Source organism: Bufo bufo, chromosome 2 (assembly GCF_905171765.1).
Source record: "Bufo bufo chromosome 2, aBufBuf1.1, whole genome shotgun sequence".
Classification (NCBI taxonomy): Eukaryota; Metazoa; Chordata; class Amphibia; order Anura; family Bufonidae; genus Bufo; species Bufo bufo.
The window spans coordinates 760,306,220-760,330,423 of record NC_053390.1 but is presented as its reverse complement, the minus strand read 5'-3'; the positions used below and the strand labels follow the sequence as shown (position 1 = coordinate 760,330,423).

General features: G+C 42.0%; 1 protein-coding gene across 3 annotated transcripts in view; it reads right to left on the bottom strand.

The window, feature by feature from the left end:
- The window catches only part of PPARGC1A (PPARG coactivator 1 alpha), a 103,185-nt gene that overhangs the window by 23,331 nt on the left and 55,650 nt on the right, over nucleotides 1–24,204 (bottom strand). For all 3 annotated transcript variants that reach the window (XM_040419027.1, XM_040419028.1, XM_040419029.1), the window contains exons 6-7: nucleotides 16,374–16,419; nucleotides 16,191–16,264 (exon numbers count right to left, since the gene is read on the bottom strand). In XM_040419027.1, coding sequence (XP_040274961.1) covers nucleotides 16,191–16,264; nucleotides 16,374–16,419 — 120 coding nt within the window. The remainder of the gene's footprint in view (nucleotides 1–16,190; nucleotides 16,265–16,373; nucleotides 16,420–24,204) is intronic.

Below are 24,204 nucleotides of genomic sequence, written 5' to 3'. Positions count from 1 at the left end.
GTGCCCCATGTTTACTCGCCATACAGCTTTTGCTACTAATGTTCATATAAATTATCATAATTTTACAAAGATATTTGTGTATCCACTTCATAAGAATTGTCTATAGTAGCATGTGTTAAGTTGCAAATTAACTTTAAAAGGTTTGTCTTCTGATGGACATTTAGGGGCCATTATTGTGTCAGAGCCTAGGCCCACCAAAGAAGTCTTTGGTACTGTGCCTGTCCAAATCAACCTTGTATACATCGACCCTGAAAATACTACATACAGAACTCCCAATGGTTCTTACTAGACTGCTAACTCCTTTCTGCAGACACTGTCCAACCCTGTGTAGACCAACCCAGAAAACACTACATACAGGGAATTCCCAATGGTCTTACACACCTCTATGATGGGCTAAACCAACCCAGAAAACACTACATACAGGGAATTCCCAATGGTCTTACACACCTCTATGATGGGCTAAACCAACCCAGAAAACACTACATACAGGGAATTCCCAATGGTCTTACACACCTCTATGATGGGCTAAACCAACCCTGAAAACACTACATACAGAGGAACTCATAATAGTTCTAAGTAGTCTGACACTACTGTCTGATGGGCCAGTTCAACCCTGTATAGACCAACCCTGAAAACACTACATACAGAGAATTCCCAATGGTTCTTACTAGTCTGACACTCCCCTCTGATGGGCCAGTCCAACCCCGTATAGACCGAACCTGAAAACACTACATACAGAGGAACTCACAATAGTTCTAAGTAATCTGACACTACTCTCTGATGGGCCAGTCCAACCCTGTATAGACCGAACCTGAAAACACGACATATAGGGAATTCCCAATGGTTCTCATTAGTCTAACACTCCTCTTCCATGGGATAGTCAACCTTGTATAAACTGACCCTAAAAGCACTAAATACAGGGGAATTTCCACAAAGAGTTCATTGACATATTAGCATTATAGCACCCCATACTCAGACACTGTCAAGGACCAAATGCAGAAAATAAAGGACCATGTTTAGGAATTTAACATGTAATGTATGTTACACAAGCTCTTCATTCTTTTATATCCTTATTTCAGAGGATAAGATGCAATTTGGCACAGTTTTTTTTAATACCATAAAAATGTTTCCATGGTTTAAGTGCTGTAAAGTATTCCATTTACCCTCCTGCACAATGCGGCCTTGTTTTGTTTGAGTGATTGAGACCTCTTGATATTATCTTCATAAAATTAGCCGGTGTGAGATACTCTAATGTATCTGTGTCTGGTATATTAGTTCAGGCATTTTGCATTGATCAGCATGACTTTCAGGCTGCAGCTGTGGTGGCTACAATCATACGAATGTAATTCATTATCAGGACACTCTTCTGCTCTCTGCATTTACATGCAGAGATGTTTTGCTACCATGAGAACAATTTTTACAGAGAAAATTATTCCTATAAAAGCAAAATGAAACACGACTATTCTCCTCAGGGGAGCTTCTCCACGATGACCATTTACACTTTATAAAACCAATGGTCTGCAGCTCAAATGTTCCTATAGACAAATCTATATTCCCATAGGTCAGAACCATTGTATTGGTCATTTACAAGGATCATCACGATGACTGGGAGTCAATAACATGAACAATCAGGTTTGGGAAAACTATATCATTGCAGAAAAATGCAGTCTGTCTAATGTCTTTTTTCCTTAGGTGAATCTAGCATCCTATATAAGCTGTGGCAAAAATATTCTGTGTCTATGGGTAGCTTTATATTTCATTAAGGGTCCATTCAGACATCCGTAGTGTTTTGTGGTCTGCAAATTGTGGAACGCAAAACACTGACGCCGCACATCGCTGGCACTTAATAGAGGATTTCTATTCTTGTCCGTAGCTGTGGACAAGAATAGGACAAGCTCTATTTTTTTGCGTAGCCGCGGACTGGAAATGCACTGTGTGCTGTCCACATCTTTTCCGGCCCAATTGAAAATGAATGGGTCCGCACCAGTTCCGCATAATTGCGGAATGGATCCGAACCCATTCTACGGATGTCTGAATGGACCCTAAAGGGGTTATCCCAGGAAAGTATACCTGTGCAATGAATAAGGAAATTCAAATAAAGAAGTATTGCTATATACTGGCAATAAAAAATATTGTAACCTTTTCTATGCACATTTTCCTCTCTGTTAGTGCCCCCCGCTGCTTCTCTTGTGGCCAAAATTCTGGTCCACCTTCTAATGCATTTAGTGGTGGAATAACCTGCTCAGTAGTGTCCCTGCTCCCTTTCCCCTATCAGTGTAGTGATTTCATAATGAAGCGGCCCAGACAGCTTTCATTTAAGTCAGCTCTAGCCCTGGGGTTGTAGGAGTTGCAACTGAGACCCTAGAGTCTATCAAAGTGTGGTCAGATGCCCACCAGGCACTGAGCCTGCTATCAGTGGCATGTAGCCCAGTTGAAAGAGGCCCCTTATAAGATGCCAGACAACAGGGAGAATTCAGCACAGCGATAATAGAGGAAAGAACACAGTTCACCTGCCAGTGCCCCCTTAAACCTGCTGAAGCCAAGAGCTTCTGTGATTCTGTATGAGCTGCTACCAGTTTATGCCAGTATCGAGTAAATCAACTCAACTTACATCAGAGTCTGGACCTTACTCACTTCAGTTCCTACCAATTACAAACTTTTTGTGTAGCTGCAACGTGGCCTGATCTTGGAGTGCCAGATCCAGGTAGGAGCATCGTGACACTCCTCATAGCCATACCACCGCTCGGCATCCTAACCCTGGAACTAGTAGAGTCTCTGGGGACCGGCTCTCTGCACGCTGCATGTATAGCTATAGAGAGAGTGGAGAAGAAAACTGAAATAGTGCTATGGAGGCTGCATTAATTCCATAGTGCTATTTATTAGTCAAATTGCTGGGACTGTGTGTGAGGGGCTGCTTTCTATGCAGTGGAGGGACAGGATTTGCTAGAGCTGACTGTAATGCACTTTTGGGAAATGCAACTGCTTGACGGTCACATGGGAGGAGCTTCTGCCCACCCTCAGAAAGTGAAATAGCCAGAGCTGCAGAGAAGTGAGTAAAGAAGCTAAGGGGCCTTTCACACTGCAAGTTTTACCCCAGAATTGTGGCAAAGACAGTAGCGCCAGAATTTCACCAAAATCCCGCTGGCAGCCGTGTGGTTTCTGAGAGGCAGCTCTGAGGATCGCGGAGAGGTATCTTAAAGCCATGGCGGAGGTAGGAACAGACACGTCCCCTCTCACTGGAGTGCCACGGTCTTTTCAAACAGGTGATCGGCGGGGTGTCGGATCCTCACTAGTCAGATACTGACGACCTATCGCGAGGATAGGTCATCAGTATGAAACATTCAGACAACCCCTTTAAAATAATGGCGTGCATTACCCCAGATTATGTTTTTAATTCATGGGATAATTCCGTTAGTTTTCCCAGATTCTTATAAAACAGATTCTTATAAAGCCATAAAAATTGCAAGCCATCATCAAACGCACAGGAGACAAACCTGACACCCCTATACTTTGCAAGCACTATGATAAGGATGATGCAGTCTTTCCCTATATCTGATGGAAGTGTTTGGAGAGCAACTTCCACGTGCACAGAGAATAGTGGTATAAAGAGGAGACTATTCACACTTGAAACTCAAAAGGTTGAAATCTGGCCGTGGTCCTCCCAAAAACATTTTTCGGCTTCGATTGCAGCTTCTGAGCACGGCTAGATTTATAAAAAGACAGGTGACTGTTACAGGCTGCGAGCCGACAAAAGACAGTACAGAACACTGTTATCACACTTGCACAAACTATAGGCAGTGAAGCTCCTCTCAGAATGAAATTCTGACTATGGTTTTTATTGCTGTCTATTTTCCTTTGTCAAGGGAGCCTGCTGCGCACAGCAACAAATAGCTGCCATTACCCAGAATGTAATGGGTGTCAGACAAATCACATAACACAAACAATCAACGCTATGTAGGCCATATTTCTGCAGAGCACAACCTTAGCAGTATTTATGATTACTGCATTGAAATGTGTTCTGTAATAAACAAGTGCCTCTAGATAACTCACATTTGCCGAATTTTTTGCACTCAAATCTGTTACCATTTATATGCGCTCTACAATCATTAGTTCTCAGCTGCTTTTACCGATGCACAGTTCGATCTCAATAATTTGAGAAGGATTTGAAAGAAACAAATAGTTGCAAGTGACGACTATAAAGACTAATAATTAATAAATGGTGAGGCTGTTGTGCTGTCTAGCTGATACTAACTGGAGGTTTCCTTTGGGATGACTACTTACGTTAGTGGCCAGTCTATTGTCACCTCATTTGTTGCTGCCACTAACGGGGTTGTCCCATTCTTGTTCACAGGGGCATACACAGATCTCATAGGGGCCCAACCGCTCCACTGATTTCCCGGTACACGTGCATAAATCACACTCTCAGGCAACGCAACGCCCTAGATTGTTGATGAATTTACACACAGAAATTTTAATTAAAAAATTTAATTAAAGGTCACCTGTTGGCCTCACCCACTTTATTTGATTCACAAATACATTTGGAAATCCCCCCAATGCAGCTCTAAGTCACTGCTCCCCTTCACATATTACAAAACTGGCTTCCTGCAGCCACCACTAGGTTGAGCTCTGTGCATAGGAATTCAAACAGTTACCACTGACTGCAATGGAAGATGTAATAAACTCTTTGCACTAAGCTTCTCCTAGTGGCAGCTGCTTAAAAAAGAAGTGTTTTCATGTTGAGAAGATAAGGAGTTCAGCGTTGGGCCCCTGTCCTCCCCAGGCCCTGTAACAGTTTAGTGGGATGTCTCTATTAAAGTTACACAACTACTTGTTCATATGAAATATTAGGGAGCGGGAATAGAGAGCTGCTACATATAAATCCCTGCTCCGGAGAACTCAGCGTGGCAATATATTACATGAGCGCCTATTTATTTGAATGGGCAACATGTAATACCACTTTATTCCTGTAGCGGCCGCTGCAGAAAATATCTCCAGTGAAAAACAATTGATTAGTGAGGGTTTCAACTCGTACTGAGCAGCTGTTCTCCGGAAGGTCTTTATTTTTGCCACATTCATGAGTTTAAGGGGTTATGCCATGCCACGATATTGCTGACTTATCCTCAGGATAGGTCATCAATATCAGCTTGGCAAGGGTCTGACTCCTGGTACCCCCACTCATCAGTTGCTTGAAGGGTTGGCGGCGCTTGTGAAAGCGAGGCTTCCTCCACAATATTTACCTGCATGTTATCTTCTCTGTAGCGCCCGCGCAGTGTAATGACAATACATGCATTTGAATGGGGCGACCAGTTGTAATTACACTGCGCAAGCCTCTACAATGGAGACACGCAGATAATTTTGAAGAGGAAGCAGTGATCGCATGAGCCGGGTGTCAGACCCCCACCTATCTGATATTGATGACCTATCTTGAGGATAAGACATCGATATTGTAGCTCTGCACAATCCCTTTAATGAATATCCAACAAACAAAAAAATTTCCATTTTTTAATAGATTATTGCAATATTGTCATTATCATCATCTTGCAGTTCACATGAAATGTTGGAATTTAGAATCAGATTATGGAGCTCTAGACAAATATCACCTATAATCTATGCATTAGGGTTTTCCAATTTGTCAAAAATTTGGTTTTTCTGTCATTTTTTTTTATAAATTGTTAAAAAAAAAAAAAAGAAATACAAGTTGGCAACCGTGAATAGCAGAGCAGCAGCATTCTCCACTCGATGGCCTAGTACAACCACCTGCTGCTTCTACAGTTATCCTTAGAAAGAGATGTCCATCACAAATCGAGCACAACCTAATGCATATACTATATATACCAGCATATGCTACAGATCAGCCCAAGCAATAAAGCATCATCCGGATCCAAACACAAACCAGCAGAAGCAGAAAACCAGTTCAGGCCATGAACCTGCAGAAGGATGAACCAGTATAAACTCTGAACCAGCATAAACCATAAATCAGCGTAAGCTACAGACTGCAAGTCGTATTCCCCAGATGACTCACAAACCCTGCCACATTGGCAGCTACGAGGCAAAATCATTTAATACAAAAGACTGTCAAAGACTAGAACGGCTGCATCTGCCCGAGGCGAATAAAATAGGCTCAGGTCTCCGGTGACACAAAGACGACAAAGTAATGGGCAAACGCAGCCAGCGACAGCCATTTTTATCTTTAAAGATGTACATCTTACAATTTGTAAACAACAATATCCGCAGAGACGATGGCAGAAATAGAAAGGGGTGAGAGAGTCCTTCTTAGAAACAAACGCTTGGATCTGAGAAGGAAACGTTTCTTAAAATGGATGCTCTGAATGGGAAAATGGAGGAAACGAGCTGTTTGTACCAGGTGCAGCTCAAAGCTAGGCAGATCTTGTCGAGATTTTATTCTACAGCCCGCAGTGGGATACTTTCAAGCTGCTGTTAGGCTATATGTACACAATCAATACAGATGACATATCATAAGCCGTAAAAAAAAAAAGGCTGAAATTATAACGGCTGTTCACATTTCCCTAGGTAAAAATGTGCAGAAAATGTCATGTGCAGTAACACATTGAATACGAAAATATCAAAAGTTATGGTGGAAGTAGACCTGACACCACTCCCGTCTATTTCAATTTGAAATAACAAGTGTAGGCCATCTTTTTTCAGAGTCACCCCTATGTTATTCCTCCTGGAAACTGGGTGTTGCCGGTTAGGGGTGTGTCCCTACATATTCTGACAGTGCCCAATCAGCACTGACAATGTCAGGCTGTGTAAGGAAAGGCCTCTTTCAAGCAGAACGGTAATGCCCCATTGTCAATTTATTCATCAATATTCAGGAAGCCTAAGAGAGGAACGGCACAAGATAGAGTTGATGATGAAGAATTGTCAGTTCATTGGAAACTATTTACTAGAGCTGAAGAGACAAAACAGGAGAGCTGCTAGATCCTCTTGAAGTTTGATGTCTACTACCCACATCTTGGTGGTCCTGTGGGCTAAGCACTTCCTGCTTAGCCCACGGTATCTGGTTCCCGATGAACTAGTCGTCTAGTGTTTAATCCATGGAGCCTTGGTGACGTAAAGGGTTTTTCTGACTATTAGAAGTGATGGCAAAGCATCAGAAAAGCCTCCACCGATCCTCACAATGAAGGTGAAGGAGTGGTAGGTAAGCACTGGAGCTCCTTCACAACAATTTCCTTCACCTCCAGTGGTGAATGGGACTGCGGTACAGTTCTCTGAACAAAAGGTGAACATAAGCTGTGCAGGAAAAATGTCAAAACATATTTTCCCCTCCATTCAGGTGATCACCGGAGAGCCAAGAGGTGGGCTCCCAATAATCATGAAACTATGGCATATTCAAGTAATGAAACATCACTTCTTAATATGGGAAAACTGCTTTCATCTATGCCACTTTTGAACTTTTAGATGGTGCTTAGGCTCTGACATCCAAGCATAAAATTATGACTAGATGTCCAACTTGAATGCTCCAATATCTCCCATTGACTATGCCCTGCTATGTAGCCAAATTGTTCAGAGCCTATTAGATCATAGAAGGTTTGCTACCTTTAGAAAGCTACATGCGACTATCATCCGTCAGGGATTCTATTGTAGGTGTAAGGGCCCTATTAGACAGCATGATTTTCAGGCCAATTATCAGGAACAAGAGTTCATAGGGTCCTTGAAACTGGCTGACCTGTTACATGTGCACTTGGCAGCTGAAGACATCTGTGTTGGTCCCATGTTCATATGTGTCCGCATTGCTTGAAAAAATGAAAAGGATTTTCTGATATTTAAATACTGATGACCTATACTCTGGATAGGTCATCAGTATCTGATCGATGGAGGTCAGACACCTGGGACCCCCGCTGTTCAGCTGTTTGAAAAGGAAACGGCACCTCTGTGAGCGCCGCAGCCTTCTCCATGCTCACCAAGCACAGCCCCTGTTGTCGAACCCCCACTGATCAGATACTAAAGACCTATCCAGAGAATAGGTTATCAGTATTTAAGTCTTGGAAAACCCCCTTAAGTTTAAATATATGCAAATGAGCCTCTAGGAGCAATGGGGGCGTTGTTGTTACTCCTAAAGGCTCTCCTTTCTCTGATCACGTTTACACTGCCTACCCCTGTCAATCAAAGTACAGAGAGCAGAGCTTTCATTTTTCTCAGCAATGTGGGCACATATGAACATGGGACCAACACAAAACCTTCAGCTCCCAAGTGCACCAGATCAGCGAGTATCATAGCTACAAATCTGCTGATGGATGCCCTTTAAACCTAAGTATAATATAACCCCCATTATCACAATAATGTTAGGGGTTGAATCTTATGTCACACTGTGTAATACAGCATGGGAAATGGGTTGAAATGTGATGTTAATGAAAACACAAAAGAGTCCTGTTTATTTGGATTTCTTATCTAATCTTTAAGATAACTTATCAGCGACATGTTTAATTGCAAAGCTGATTACTGCTGAAAAATGTGAAGGCTTCATGAAAGCGAGCTAATTAATAAAACAAGGTCTACCTCATGTTCACCTTTGCACAGCGATGTGTTTATTACCGTCTGCATTTGGTGTGTACATATCGTAACTACATAAGTAAATGAGGCTATACACAGGGTAAGATTTAGCATTTCTGGGGCCCCAGGCAAAGTTATGTCTAGGGGCCCTATTGCACTGCTAAGCTTCGCCCCATCACACCGCTAAACTATGCCCCCATTGTACCACTAAGCTCTGCCCCATTACACAGCTAAGCTCCACCTCGTAAGCCCACTAAGCCACACTCTCAGCTTAGCAGTGTAGACTGGGCATTTCTGCTACTGCTCCACAGCTGGGGAGTGGCCCCTGAACCAGCTGCATTGGCTTTATATCCACCTCTTCAGTTGTTTTTTTTCAGAAAACTGCTTGTGGCCAGCAGGGGGCCTCCTGATTTCTGGGGTCTCAAACATTGGCTTGGTTTGTGCGGTGGTAAAGTCCGCCCCTGGTTATATATAGTCAATAGTTTGGCTGAAGGACATTTCTCCCCACTGCCTCCTGACTCTTCTATATATATACAAGTTCGGTTTGGTCAAGTATGTATGTCATGTCAATGAGGAGAGAGGAAGGAGCCACTGTCAAACCCTTCTGGAGGTAGCTTATCTCCTGGAAGAATAAAAGGACCAGGCAGACAAAATCAGTTAAACCGATCCTTCTCTCCCCCAACATCATCTGTTAGGGGAGAGTCAGGAGCTCCTCATATACAGTCGTGGCCAAAAGTTTTGAGAATTACATAAATATTGGAAATTGGAAAAGTTGCTGCTTAAGTTTTTATAATAGCAATTTGCATATACTCCAGAATGTTATGAAGAGTGATCAGATGAATTGCATAGTCCTTTTTTGCCATGAAAATTAACTTAATCCCAAAAATACCTTTCCACTGCATTTCATTGCTGTCATTAAAGGACCTGCTGAGATCATTTCAGTAATCGTCTTGTTAACTCAGGTGAGAATGTTGACGAGCACAAGTCTGGAGATCATTATGTCAGGCTGATTGGGTTAAAATGGCAGACTTGACATGTTAAAAGGAGGGTGATGCTTGAAATCATTGTTCTTCCATTGTTAACCATGGTGACCTGCAAAGAAACGCATGCAGCCATCATTGCGTTGCATAAAAATGGCTTTACAGGCAAGGATATTGTGGCTACTAAGATTGCACCTCAATCAAGGAAAGAGGTTCAATTCTTGTTAAGAAGGCTTCAGGGCATCCAAGAAAGTCCAGCAAGCGCCAGGATCGTCTCCTAAAGAGGATTCAGCTGCGGGATTGGAGTGCCACCAGTGCAGAGCTTGCTCAGGAATGGCAGCAGGCAGGTGTGAGCGCATCTGCACGCACAGTGAGGCGAAGACTTTTGGAAGATGGCCTGGTGTCAAGAAGGCCAGCAAAGAAGCCACTTCTCTCCAAAAAAAACATCAGGGACAGATTGATCTTCTGCAGAAAGTATGGTGAATGGATTGCTGAGGACTAGGGCAAAGTCATATTCTCCGATGAAGCCTCTTTCCGATTGTTTGGGGCATCTGGAAAGAGGCTTGTCCGGAGAAGAAAAGGTGAGCGCTACCATCAGTCCTGTGTCATGCCAACAGTAAAGCATCCTGAGACCATTCATGTGTGGGGTTGCTTCTCATCCAAGGGAGTGGGCTCACTCACAATTTTGCCCAAAAACACAGCCATGAATAAAGAATGGTACCAAAACACCCTCCAACAGCAACTTCTTCCAACAATCCAACAACAGTTTGGTGAAGAACAATGCATTTTCCAGCACGATGGAGCATCATGCCATAAGGCAAAAGTGATAACTAAGTGGCTCGGGGACCAAAACGTTGACATTTTGGGTCCATGGCCTGGAAACTCCCCACACCTTAATCCCATTGAGAACTTGTGGTCAATCATCAAGAGGCGGGTGGACAAACAAAATCCCACTAATTCTGACAAACTCCAAGATGTGATTATGAAAGAATGGGTTGCTATCAGTCAGGAATTGGCCCAGAAGTTGATTGAGAGCATGCCCAGTCGAATTGCAGAGGTCCTGAAAAAGAAGGGCCAACACTGCAAATACTGACTCTTTGCATAAATGTCATGTAATTGTCGATAAAAGCCTTTGAAACGTATGAAGTGCGTGTAATTATATTTCACTACATCACAGAAACAACTGAAACAAAGATCTAAAAGCAGTTTAGCAGCAAACTTTGTGAAAACTAATATTTTTGTCATTCTCAAAACTTTTGGCCACGACTGTACATTAGACTGTCAGCTATACATTACTGTATTATTTTTATATTCAATATTATTTTTTTAGGTGTGTAGACAGGCATAGCTGGACAGAACATTCTAATATTGGTCATAGATGAAATGAGAATGCAGCCAGTGACAATGATCACAAAGCTGCTGCATGCAGAGCAGAATCATTTCCAACTGATTTTGACCAATGCAAAGTAGACACTTCACATTATCTGATTGGGGAGAACGGTGTCTTTGGTCGCAGAGCATGCCCACAACACAGTCTTACAGAAGTTTTTTTAGTATATGATCTCTTTAAAATGTACCATCTGGTATGGAATCTGTGTCTTGCCCATAATAGTATACTCAGAATGACTTGTACAGTACATATTGTTGACATAGGCTCTACTGTCTGAATTTATTCTATCACGTTTCGTTTTTAGGATTTATGTGGTACCTAAATATTTGCCACTTGTTCATAAAAAGAGACAAAAAAAATCAGATTAAGAAAACTTTAATCTGGTCTCAACTGCAAACAAAGGGTGGAATACCCTATCGGTGTTGCCCCGCTATTAGGCCTCTTTCACACGACCGTTTATTTTTTTTCCGTTTACGGACCGTTTTTTAAATTCCGTATACGGTCTGTATACGGAACCATTCATTTCAATGGTTCCGCTAAAAAAACGGAACACATACGGAATGTACTCAGTATGTCTTCTGTATCCGTTCCGTTTTTGCAGAACCATCTATTGAAAATGTTATGCCCAGACCAATTTTTTTCTATGTAATTACTGTACACTGTATATGTCATATGGAAAAACGGAACGTAAAAACGGAATGGAACCGGAAGCACTACTGAAACAAAAAAAGGAAAAACAAATCTGTTATAGCGATCGCTCCTCCCCATGCCGTGGAGGAGATCACTGCATGTAATAGCAGCAGTCTCCACCGCTAGCTAACAAGCAATTGCCAGGAGGGAACACTTCCCTCCTGGCAATCGCTGTCCCTCCTGACAATCACGTGCTCATTCGGCCTTAAGAATCAACTGATACGTTAGCAATTGAAATGATGATAACACAAGATGCTGAAATGCGTCTTGCACTACGGAAAAGCAGCCGAGAAAACACGAAATGCAGTTTTCCAACCTCGGCTAGCTGCTTCGTGCATAAATGGCTGCTTCAAGGAAACAAGCAATGCATTTATCTAATGTTCTTCCATGACATGGAGAAAGTGCACGCGTCTTTCATTGCATCCAATGAGAACTAATCTTTGGGTGGAGTGAGGACCCAGCAACCTGTTCAAGGTCGCTTGACTGCGCAATTAAGGGCAATGCTTTCTGCAAAGACGCTGATGGTCTTTACCCAAGCGTGTCCCTTATTACACTTTATTAGAACATTAGGTTAGCACAATGCGACAATGCAGGCACAGCATAATACGCAGCACACAAGCATCCCGGTACACCACAAAGAATTCACTCACATGAAAGGCACGTTTTATGTTGTTTTTTTTTTTCTTTTTGCCCGATAATTGAAATGACATTTTACAGCTTATCAAATCTATGCACACATAGCTTACTATAACTAGCGCTAGGACAAATGTTCCAGGCTGATGTAAACATTTTCCTTGATAAAACCATAAAAAACCCACTTTATGAAGCTCTTGTAATCTGTCGGCAAAGAGCTAAGATTTAGGGCTATCAGCACGGCAATACAATGGCATTACAGCCATTTGTTAGCCGTATCAGCAAATTCCCGTTTAAATTGCATAGATCACATAAAAAGAGATATATAAGCCTGTTGTCAGTGACAGATTTGCCAACAAGACATCTGTTCCATAGACTTCAAACAAACAGACCAACAAAAGGTCCCAGCAGAGTAACTGAAACAGGGGCTACCTGTCTGAGCTGCTGCCGACGATCCCTAAGGCAGTCAGGGACAATGGATGAGCAGGTTTGTAGGTAACCAGCACATATATCCATGGCAGTGCTAACACTCCATCCTAACAAAAAATAACTAAATACAGTTCACTAGTACATGAAGGCGATGGTGCCGCGCACTACATGTCCCAGCAAGTTCTGTTTGGAACACATTCAAGGCTTGGAGAAGAAAGTGAGTGCTCCCCTCCATCTCATCCTTCCTGCCTGAAGGACTTACAAACTTCCTTCGAGTGCCCACCAAAACACCAGAATTTGTCGGTCAGCTACCAATCCGTAGACATGTTCTTTGTGGTTATGGTCCATCCATATGTTACATAAAAGATACCAAATTGGAGCTTGACTTATACTAGAAGCAATGCAGGGATCATCTATTGATTTACTGTCTATCTATCTATGAAGAAATGGCAGCACTCGAAGGATATCCTATTGTGGTTTATTTACCCATGTCATAGCAGCAACATTTCAGTCCTATCACAAGGTGGAAACGTCAGTGTTTTAATAAGGGTGAATAAACTAAATACTTGATTAGATCTCCTTGGACTGCTGCAAATCTATATATATATATATCTAATGTAATATCTATCTATCTATTTATTATCTATATTCTATCTCAGCTATCTATCTAACTAACTATTAATTCAATTAAATTCAATAAAGCTCTATTGGCACGTCCAAGTAAAACATTTAGCATTGCCAAAGCAAAAGAAATAATAGGTATTGTGGAGGGGAGTTTGATGTGGGAATTAAAGGGGGTGGATGTTGGGTTAAAGGGGCAGTATGGGGGTATAATAGTCCATGGTGTCTCATCTTCCTCTCAGTTGGTGACAGGTAGAGACATATTGGGCAGCGATCTCCACAGTGGACTCCTCTTCCCCCAGTAGGATGTGGAGTTTCTTCTGCTCATGTATGGAGGTAAAATCTGGGATGTGAGCGGGGAGTCTCTGGAAGTAAGTAGCCCTCACAGGTGAGTAGGTAGTTGGTGTAGTGTAGCAGGAAGTGGGCCTCATCGTCCAGGGCCCCCTGCACACAGTGCTGGCACAGTCTGCTCTCCCGCGGCTTGTATGTCTGCCTGTGCCGCCCCGTCTCCATCTCCAGGCTGTGGGCGCTCAGTCTGTACATGCTCAGGGTCTTTCTGTGTTTGGGGTTGGGTATCCTCTCCAGGTAGGGCGCCATGGTGTAGTCCCTTTGCAGTGATTTGTATACGGTAAGTTTCTGGGAGGTGTTTATTTCGCTTCTCCATTCCTCTATGTATCGCTCTTTGCAGCTCTCTATGACCCCATTTATTTGTGCTTTGTTCAGGGCATGTTGGGGGTTTGGCTGGGCAGACAGCTGACACTCAGTTGGAGGGCGCAGGGTTTGCTCTGGGCCCTGTGGCTCAGCCAGGCTTGGTGGTGGTAAGTAGTAAGGCTGCTGTCCTGTAAGTGTGCCCAGGATGATATTGTCCTCTTCTGCCCGGCACGCCATGTTGGAGGTGCTGCGATGGACTTGGAGGAGGTATTTGCAGAACTCTAGATGGAAGGTCTCTGTTGGGCAATTATCTATCTATTATCAATCTATTTATAATTTATTATCTATTATCTATGATAGATAGATACAATATAGATAATAGATAATACATTATAAATAGATAGATAGATCTGTCTATTTCATATCTATCTATCTATCTATCTATCTATCTATCTATCTATCTATCTATCAGTGTTATGCACTGCCTCAGTTAATCAACACTTAAACCAAAAGTTTTGGAGCTTTTTCTATGACCCAGTACAGACATGGACATTGATCAGTCATACACCCACAATAGCCGGGCATACTTCAATACGAAGCAGAATTGTTCTACTTGATTAAATCTTCTCCAGTAAATTATCAACGTAGTCTAACTATCCTATAACACACTATAAGAGGAGCGGAAGACATCCTGTTCTGCATTCATTACTTGCAGGAGAACCATCCACCCTTGAATTCTGACATTACATTTTCAGTCAAGGAACCTGACTTCATAAGATTCTGGAAAGGCAAGTCTTACAAGCCTCAGGCTTCTCCTATTAGATCAACCTCATGCTACTTACAACGTAAACATATTTCACCTGAAGATGAAATCTGCTACTTCTCCTCGCAGGAGCCTGTTACACTCATTTTACTAAACCATCAGCCACCATTGCCTCTCCATGCTCTGACAGACTGCAAGGGACCTGTCTGCATTGAAAGAATGTAACCATGTAATTAACAGACAAAATGACAAGCTTATATGAGAGAATATGAAAACTGTCTCCCATAACTAGTCAGTGATAAATCTGTTTTAGCAACAATAACACAAAAAAGCAAAAAATAAAAAGTGAAACCCTCAGCAGAAGATAAGCTCCCTCATAAAGCCTAGACTGATGTCTGGTATAATACTGTATATAATGTACATATAGACAAAGAAGAAATACTTTCTCAATTTAAAATGGGAAAATTCAGAAAAACAGGAAGAAAAGTTAAAGGGCTGGTGCAGAGCAAAGATATTGATGACTTATTCTCAGGATAGGTCATCAATATCATATCAGCAGGGGTCGCGAGGTAGTCCACCCCTATGGTAATGGGTAGAAGGTACTGGTGCAGGACTCTCCTCTCTAGAAGAACTGCATGGCTTGTATCCATGGGGTATGGAAGTAACTCATAATTTACAGAAAGTGGGTGCAGGAGAAATAAAGCACCAGGCACTATGTAAACCAGATAATGCCACATTATCCCACCTTGGAAGGAGGGTGAGATCTTGATTATGAGGACAGTATATCAAGCAAACATGAACTTAGGTCCAAGAGCAGCCTCTGGTGCTGTATTGTTCACTTGGGGTCCAGTCACGCTCCAAATGGGATTACTTTCCATTATAGTGCACACATATTCTGCAATGCAGTACAGAGATTGTCACCATTCACATCATTCCCTTTATTTCATGGGGCTCACAATCTAAATCCCCTGTGTCAAATACAAACACACTCCAAACCAAGGCCATGAAATGGTTTTCCTGGGCTCCTGATATTGATAACCTATCCTCAGGACACCTGGCACGCCAACTGATCAGCAGTTCTGGAACTGGAACTTGAAAGGTCACTACACTTTGAACACTACTCAATGTGCTTGTTCCAGCACTGTAGACCACAGGGAACAAGTTATTGGTGGGGTGCATGGTGTAAGATCCTCACCAATTGGATATTGGTGAGGGTAATATGACAAGCCTCAAAGGCCCCTTTAATGTAGCTGAATGATTTTGGAGTGTGGAAGACACAAATCTTAGGAGAACATTCAGACTCCATGCAGATTTTTTCCTTAGTTGGATTTAAACTAAGTGCTAAAAGGTAACAGTGAAAACTACTTATCAAAATGAAATAAAAAAAAATAAAAAAACAAGAGAGATTTCAGCGAATACTCATCCTACTATATACATTCAAGATCCTTCTCTTGAAACTTTTCCGAAACAGTCCCACCAAAACATTACCAAAAAAATCTTTATAACAATCAGCACTTACCTGCAGTTCCAGAGAGCTCCACACTTAAGGTTCGTTCAATAGTCTTGCTCTCAAATGGGGAACCCTTGGGGTCACTGGAAGACAGCGCATATTTATAAAAACAAGCTGAAATGGAGCTATTGTAGCCAAGACGAGAAGACACCCATCCCTTGCCAAGAGAGCTTGCCGTTACTTAATACTTACTTTGGTGACTCGGGTGTCAGAGGAAGTGACAGACTCGTTGACTTGGCTGTAAATTAAACAGAAGAAAATGTTTAAACAGCTGTATTAGACCTGCAGGTCAGCATTTCGATTGTCGGGAAGGAAGCATTGCTTCCCGACAAATGCCTAAAGAAGACTATTGTATTTACATACAGCGATCTCCTCCACAGTATCGCTAATGCCATCGCTCGTCCCCATACAGAATCATTGTTTGCCGGCAGCAGAGCGTTATTACAAACAATAATTTTTTAGCATGCATAAAAAATGTGACTGCCCGATGAATGAGCATTTGATTGTCCATCGGGTAATTGGTGGCACTTTTACACTTTACACAGGCGGAGTTCCTACAAACGCTGGTGATGTTAATGTTAGCGATGATCTGGTCGACTATCTGTAGGTCTAATACAGCATTAACAAAACAACAGCACTTAACATTCAATGGGTCCGAAAAAAATGCGGACAGCACACCGTGTGCTGTCCACATCCGTATGTCCATTCCATAGCCCCGCAAAAAATATAGAACATGTCCTATATTTGTCCATTTTGCGGACAAGGATAGGCATTGTTAGAATGGATCCGCATTTTTTGCGGATCAGTGTTTTGCGGATCCATTGTAACAATGCGTATTCTTGTCCGCAAAACGGACAAGAATAGGATATGCTCTATATTTTTTGCGGGGCTATGGAACGGACATACGGATGTGGACAGTACATGGTGTGCTGTCCGCATTTTGGCCCATGTAAACGGCCCCTACTTGATCCTGTCAAGTGTACTCTTCTTAATTTTTAGATAATACCAGAAATAGGCCTTGGGCCCTAGGATTGATCCCAAACAAGTCAAGATCTGCATGGAGCTTACTCTAGTTCCATCGCTAAGAGATATCTGTATGACTTTGTTAGACTGAAGTACTGTCATTTCTATTAATGTGTAGGAAACCAACTAAAATATTACAATGCATGAGTATATGCCTCACCCAACCTTGAAAGATCCAAAAGTTACAATTGTCTTATGTACTACTTTGTAGAATCTTTCCAAGTTTTCCATACTGTTTTTACTATATTTCTGTATAGTTAAAAAATTCTGGCTCCTATCAGGTCCCTTAAGTGTCAAGTTTAAAGGTTTTAAGTTTCCAAATTGTATACATACTGTATATATATCCATAGGGAAAATATATTTCCAGCCCAACCAATCAGGTGGGAAGGATTCATAACAATAAGCCTATGAGAGAGCAGCTGGATACAATCTAATCCCTAGACTGTATCACTATGTTTAGATTGGATTCCTGGAGTGATAAACCATCTGCCGTTTCGGCACCAATCTGACAGGAGAGTTGATTAAGTTACTTCTACATAGATTTTTCACTGTAGGAATATGTGATGGACTATTCATATAGCATAGTTTTCACCATGAATGGTGTAACCTGTGGCAGAACATCCCTCCTCTTCAGAACTGACCCCCAGAAGAAGGTAAATAACAGGTGGCATAGCTGCCAAATGTCTGCTTCTCCATTTGCAGACATCAGCTGGGCTGACATCACAATGTGTGCAACTGAGTAGGGAAGCAGCTTGGTTGGGCCTTTTGCCAAATGAATTGTTAACAGGTGAATATCTCATTTTAGAAGAAGGAGATTACTTCACAGCTCATTAAGTATTGAAACCGTAAGTCATTGATAGCTTTGGTAGGTGTGCGAGGAAAGACGTGTTGAGGTGTCAGCTTATGTGACACATATAGGTGTCACCCCTAGATCCACACAGTGCAGACAGCCATATTATGGGCTGAATAACCATCTTCATTGAATTACTAATTCACTCCAGAAGAACGTTTCGCTCCACATGGAATAATTTACAGGATTTTTAGAGTGGCCATACAGCTGCCAGATAGCTCTCTCCACCCCCAGCTAGCTCGCGCAATGCGAGATTACAGCGCTCTAGCTTTCTGACGTCGGGGAGCAAGGAGGAGATTCTGAGGATGCGGGGCGGTGCTGGGCTCCTTCACGCTGGACTCATCTCAGGGACAGGACTCGTCTCAGGTTCATTTGCATATGTAACAAATCGTTTTTTCTTACACAATAAAAGCACACAGAGCTATGGGGACTGGATATTGCGGACGTGCTTGCGGCCATCTAGCAACCCATGTCCTCAGCTCTATACCCAAAATCCCGGTGACAGGTTCCCTTTAATGGGGAAAGAGGAGAATGGCACTTCCACTAGAATAAGCCACTAGACACATCTAGCAGTGGCAGATCTCTGAGAAGTTTGCCATTGGGGAAGGGTTGGGGCACCTCTATACATAAGGCTGGGTTCACACCTGAGCGTTTTACAGTGCGTTCCTACGCGATGTAAAACGCTCAACAGGCAAGAACCAATGATCCCCTATGGGCATGGTTCTCACCTGAGCGTTTTACAGCGCGTATGAACGCGCTGTAAAACGCCCTACGCCCCAAGAAGTACAGGAGCTTCTTTGGGGCGTATAGTCGCACGTTCCCGTACATAGACTTCCGGGAATGCGCGACAATGGGCATTTGCTTGTTTCCGGAGCCGCGTATGGAAACACCCGATGAAATCGCGCATACAGAGCGCAACAGCGTACGCTCAGGTGTGAACCCAGCGTTATAGATGGTCAGTCAGTCCAGCTTAAATAAGCAGGTTAAGCAGCATTCATCTATTGCATATGGACACCTCTAAAAAGTACCAGGGGACCTATAAATGCTAACTGAATGATGAAGAGAGATCTTTTAACCTATGTATTGAATTTGACAAAATAGCATTTGTCATCATTGGGGAAAAATGGTGTATTAGCGGCAGATTAATGCTCCAAATAATGCCCCTAATGATATAGGAAAGCTCCTCCAGAAATACATTTTAGGTTAGAATACTATATAATTCACAAAATGTTCAATTCAATAGTAGAAATAAACCGTCGGATTCTTTAAGGTGATATCACCATAAGGCCAAGGCCATTGTAAATCAATGTGAGAAGATGACATTAGTGGAAGATCAAAAACTGGAGCCACATTGCTCTCTAGGGCTTCTGATCATATTCATGCTCATTTTTTATCTATGTTGACATGGGCAAAAAAAAGGCATCTGCATTCAAAAATTCATCGATGATTTCAATGTAAGAAAACTCTATTAAGTGCGCATGGTGCAGTTGTTTTCCCCAGCAATTAATTTAAAAAACACTGGAGAAGTGGCATGTTACTTCCTTTAATTGGGTTTAATGATGGTCTTCCTCAGAACTCAATGAGAAAGGGTTAAAATACTTTGACAAGTAGGAGGCGCCATCTAGAGTGTATTTGGAGGTGTTTCCACCACCAAAAAGACCTGCTAATTACAATATTAATCTGCCACTGATTTTTCTGGTGCTGTATGAAAAAAATCAACTCAGGTCTCATGACCTGGACCACCAAAATGGTTCCTGTACAAAGGCCACTCTGCTCAGGGCTCAATGGAAGTTGGAGCATTTCAACCCTCCCCAGCGTCACCTTCTCACATGTCTACATGAAACATCACAAGAAGATTTTAGGTGGAACTCCCCTTTAATCACATCTCTTCACTTGGGAAAAAAGGATATTTCAAGCTACAAACCTCCCATCTGTGTGCATGCTACTAAAGTAGACTGATTTCGTCTCACTATATCCTCGGCACTCATGCCCAGGGAAGCAGTGGGAGATATAATATTATGTGCTTTAGAGCTTCCTAGCCCTAGAATATACAGGTAAGACTAGAGCATAATGAATACAAATGACTATCCCACACAGACTGCCTATGAAATCACCAAACGCATAGAAAGTATCACCTTGTGAGCGTCTGACATAAAACTAGAAGCCCGGACTAACCGGCATCGACTTCATGACTCTTGTGAATCATGTTTATTCCGACCGTACCAAAGGGCCCAACTCCAACCCCTGTCTCAGGACCTGTCACAAAGGGTTAAGCTTTAACAAATACTTAGCTTTTGTTCCGGAACGCAGATTACAAGTGTTGAATAATAAACTGTCTTATATGGATTCTTTTCTTATCTCCTCGCTGCAATAAGGAATATATTATTTGATGCAAATCTCTTATGTCTTATATCGTAATTTTTTTCCTTGAGATTCCTGACATTTTCGCACATTTGCCCGAGGATAAAGATTCACAAGATGCTTTATACATTATAGTTTCAAGGTATTGCTTTTTTTTTTTTAAAGAAGTGTTACTTTTAAGTCATTTTTAGAAAATCTAATCTTGGTGTTCTTTAAGGGGAAAATACCAATTATTCCTAGAAATTGAGTGAGAATATACAGAGCCTCATTTATAACACTGTCCAGTGATTCATTGCTAGGGACTAGTTTTCTCGGAGACACAGTTTTGAGACATGGGAATCGCTGTGTTTTTGCATCTGTAGGTACAGATATTTTTTAAGGATCAGGAGAGGGACATTCAGTGAAAGTCTGCAGGCTATTAACTTACTTCAAATGTTTTCATGATGTCCATGAGAGAGAGGGGGAGAGAGAGAGAGGGAGAGTGGGAAAGAGAATGAGGGAGAAAGAGAAAGAAGGAGAGGGTGGTAGAGAGAGATAAAGAGGAAGAGAAAGAGGGAGAGAGAAAAAGAGTGGCAAAGAGTGAGAGAAATAAAAAGGGAGGGGAAGAGAGAGAAGAGAGAGTGGTAGAGAGAGATAGAGAGGGAAAGAGAATGAGGGAGAGTGGGAGAGAGAAAGAGAGAATGAGGGAGAAATAGAGAGAGGGTGGTTTAAAGAGTGGGATAGAGAAAGAGATAGAGAGGGTAGGAGAAAGAAAAAGGGAGAGGAAGAGAGAGTGGTAGAGAGAGAGAGAGAGAGAGAGAGAGAGAGAGAGAGAGAGGGAGAAATAGAGAATGGGGAAAGTGGGAGAGAGGGAGTGAGAGGCAGTGGGAGAGAAAGAAGGAGAAAAAGAGAGGGAGAGAGTGGTAGAGAGAGATAGGGAGAGAGTGCGAGAGAGTGGGACAGAGAAAGAGGGAGAGGGACAGAGAGAGGAGAGAATGGTAGAGAGAAACAGAGAGGGAGCTGACAGAGTGGTAGAAAGAAATAGAGAGGGAGAGAGCAAGAGAGAGAGGAGGGGAGGGAAAGAGGGAGAAAGAACAAGAGAAAGAGACAGCGAGAGATGGAGGCAAATCGGACCGGAAACAAATTTTAAGAAATGTGTTCATCTCTAGTGGGGATAAGCTTCTGATTGTCCAATGGCTGAGACCTCCACCAGTCACAAGAACGGGGGTCCTGTGTCTCCCCGTATGAATGGAGTAAAAGTCCAGTACAGTGCTTGACCTCTCTCCGGCAGTCTCATAGACATGAATAAATAAGCAGTGTTCATAGATTCTTATGATGGGGAAACAGGACCCCCATTCTCAAGATCGTAAGAGTTCCAGCAGTCTGACCCCTACAAATCTTGCAGTACTATCCGTGAGGCAGTGGTCATGACATCTCATACAGCCAGATAGAAACCCCCTGATGAGAACCCACTCAAAATGGATGTCTCTGGTTTGGCTGATGAGATCAGTGCTAGTTTTAAAGAAAATTGGGCTTTCCACTTCTGACTAGCCATTTTTAGACCGTTGTTCTCGTCATTTTAAAATACATATAACTATAAAAACACCAGATCCATATGCTCTTTTTATCCAAAGGATTTTATATCAATACTGCCACGCAATGCCAAATAAGACTTCCACACTACTGCCATTCAGTGCCCACATAATACCACCATATAGTATCACGTTATTACTACCATAACACTGCCATATATTTCCCACGCAATACTGCCTTTTCAGTAACCAAATAAAACTCTTTCAATGTCCACATGATGCCATCATACAATACCAAAATGGAGATGGTAAAATCTGTGGTGGTCTAGGGGAGTGAAAAATGTACAAGATCTGTTCTCTGTCTGGTTCTGCGAACTAGTATTTTTTAGGCGCCCCTAGGAATGGAGGGCAACTTCCCTCTATGCCATCCCTTAAACCAACCGTCCTGATGACATAGGTCTTGTTTCAAGGCTATTCAAGAGCTGCTACTAGAGAGACAGACTTTTTTTCCCCGGAGGAGAGCTGTTCCGCATAGATTCCCTCCTAGCTGGATCTGATGTGGGTGGATATGAAGAGGCAATGGCCGGGAATTTGAAGTATATTATTATAACCATATAAACATTACAAATAAATATTACAGATAAAAATTAAGGAATTAGGGATGCATTTAGACTAGTGATATTTTTATTTGTAGCAGGCTGCAGAAGTCATCTAATCAGAATGAAATAAAAAGTATCATAAAGCTGTATATTTCCAGTTACGGCTCGTATGAAAGTGTATTCTGCTGATAGTTTCTCTTTAAGGAAATCGCTTATTGCTTTGTTTTGCATGTAGGAGTAAAGTGATTTGATTTATAGACAAGCAAGTGTACACTAGGGGAAAAAATCCTAAAGCCCTTCTGGAATTACCATGTGGAAAATGACCCATTAAGCATGCTATTTAGCAATAAAAATGAAAGGGAGCCACAATGGATATTTCCTGAGTTACATAAGGAATAGTAATGTCGAAAAAGTAAGCCATCAGGCATGAAATAGACAAAACTGCAGACATTTCATAGAAACCTGTCTCTAGGGCTCACCCTGCAGCTCTGACGAGGGAGCGCTATATGACAGGTAGAGCAAACGGGACGGATGGCAGGAGGGATACAGGATAGATAAATGTGGACACAGACAGGAAAGGAGCCGATCACTGGGGGTATACGACAATGACCATAGCCCCCAAGTGGGCATCTATCTATCTATCTATCTATCTATCTATCTATCTATCTATCTATCTATCTATCTATCTATATATTATCTATCTATCATCTATCTATCTATCTATCTATTATCTATCTATCATCTATCTATCTATCTATCTATCTATCTATCTATCTATTATCTATCTATCTATCTATCTATCTATCTATTATCTATCTATCTATCTATCTATCTATCTATCCAGGGGCGGACTGGGAACTTAAAGTGGGCCTTGAAAAAAATACTAAAAGTGGCCCCATTTTGTAGTTGGGTCCAAACTGATGAAAGGCAGGGCCAGCTATACCATATTGTGGCACACTATACCTCCCCAACAGAGCCAAATATCACATCCATCACAAAATACATCCCCAAAAACTTCCACTGCCCGGCCGTGAGGGGGCATCAGCCCATCGGGGAATTTCCCTATAAGGTCTATGACCAATCCATCTACCTATCTCATATCTATCTATCTATCTATCTATCTATCTATCTATCTATCTATCTATCTATCTATCTATCTATCTATCTATCTATCTGTCTATCTATCTATCATTTCATATCTATTGATATCTATCTATCTACAGTATCTATCTATTTATTATCTATCTATCTATCATTTCATATCTATCTATCTATCTCATATCTATCTATCTATCTATCTATCTAAATCTTTCTACGTATCTACCTATTTATCTATCTGTAAAGTTCTAGCAAACTCCATCTTGTGTGCACTGTGATAACTTAGTAGTGTAGCCCGCAGTTCTATGGAAAGCAAAGATTTCCACATTTTTCTGATGTAGTGGAGTTGGATATGTCATTTGGCACGACTTACTGTATCCCTGTGTGTGATTTTATATAAGACTGCAAGTAAACTTACAGGGGGTACAGTATCTTAAAGAAAGTCTGTTATCTCCAAAATAAATTTCACGATAAGCATACCGCCACTCAGGGCCCTGTAATCCCAACTAAAGCTTCTTTTCATTTCTTTGCTATAATGTTTTTAGCGCACACCCACGGCAGTACCGCTCCATTTGGTGCAC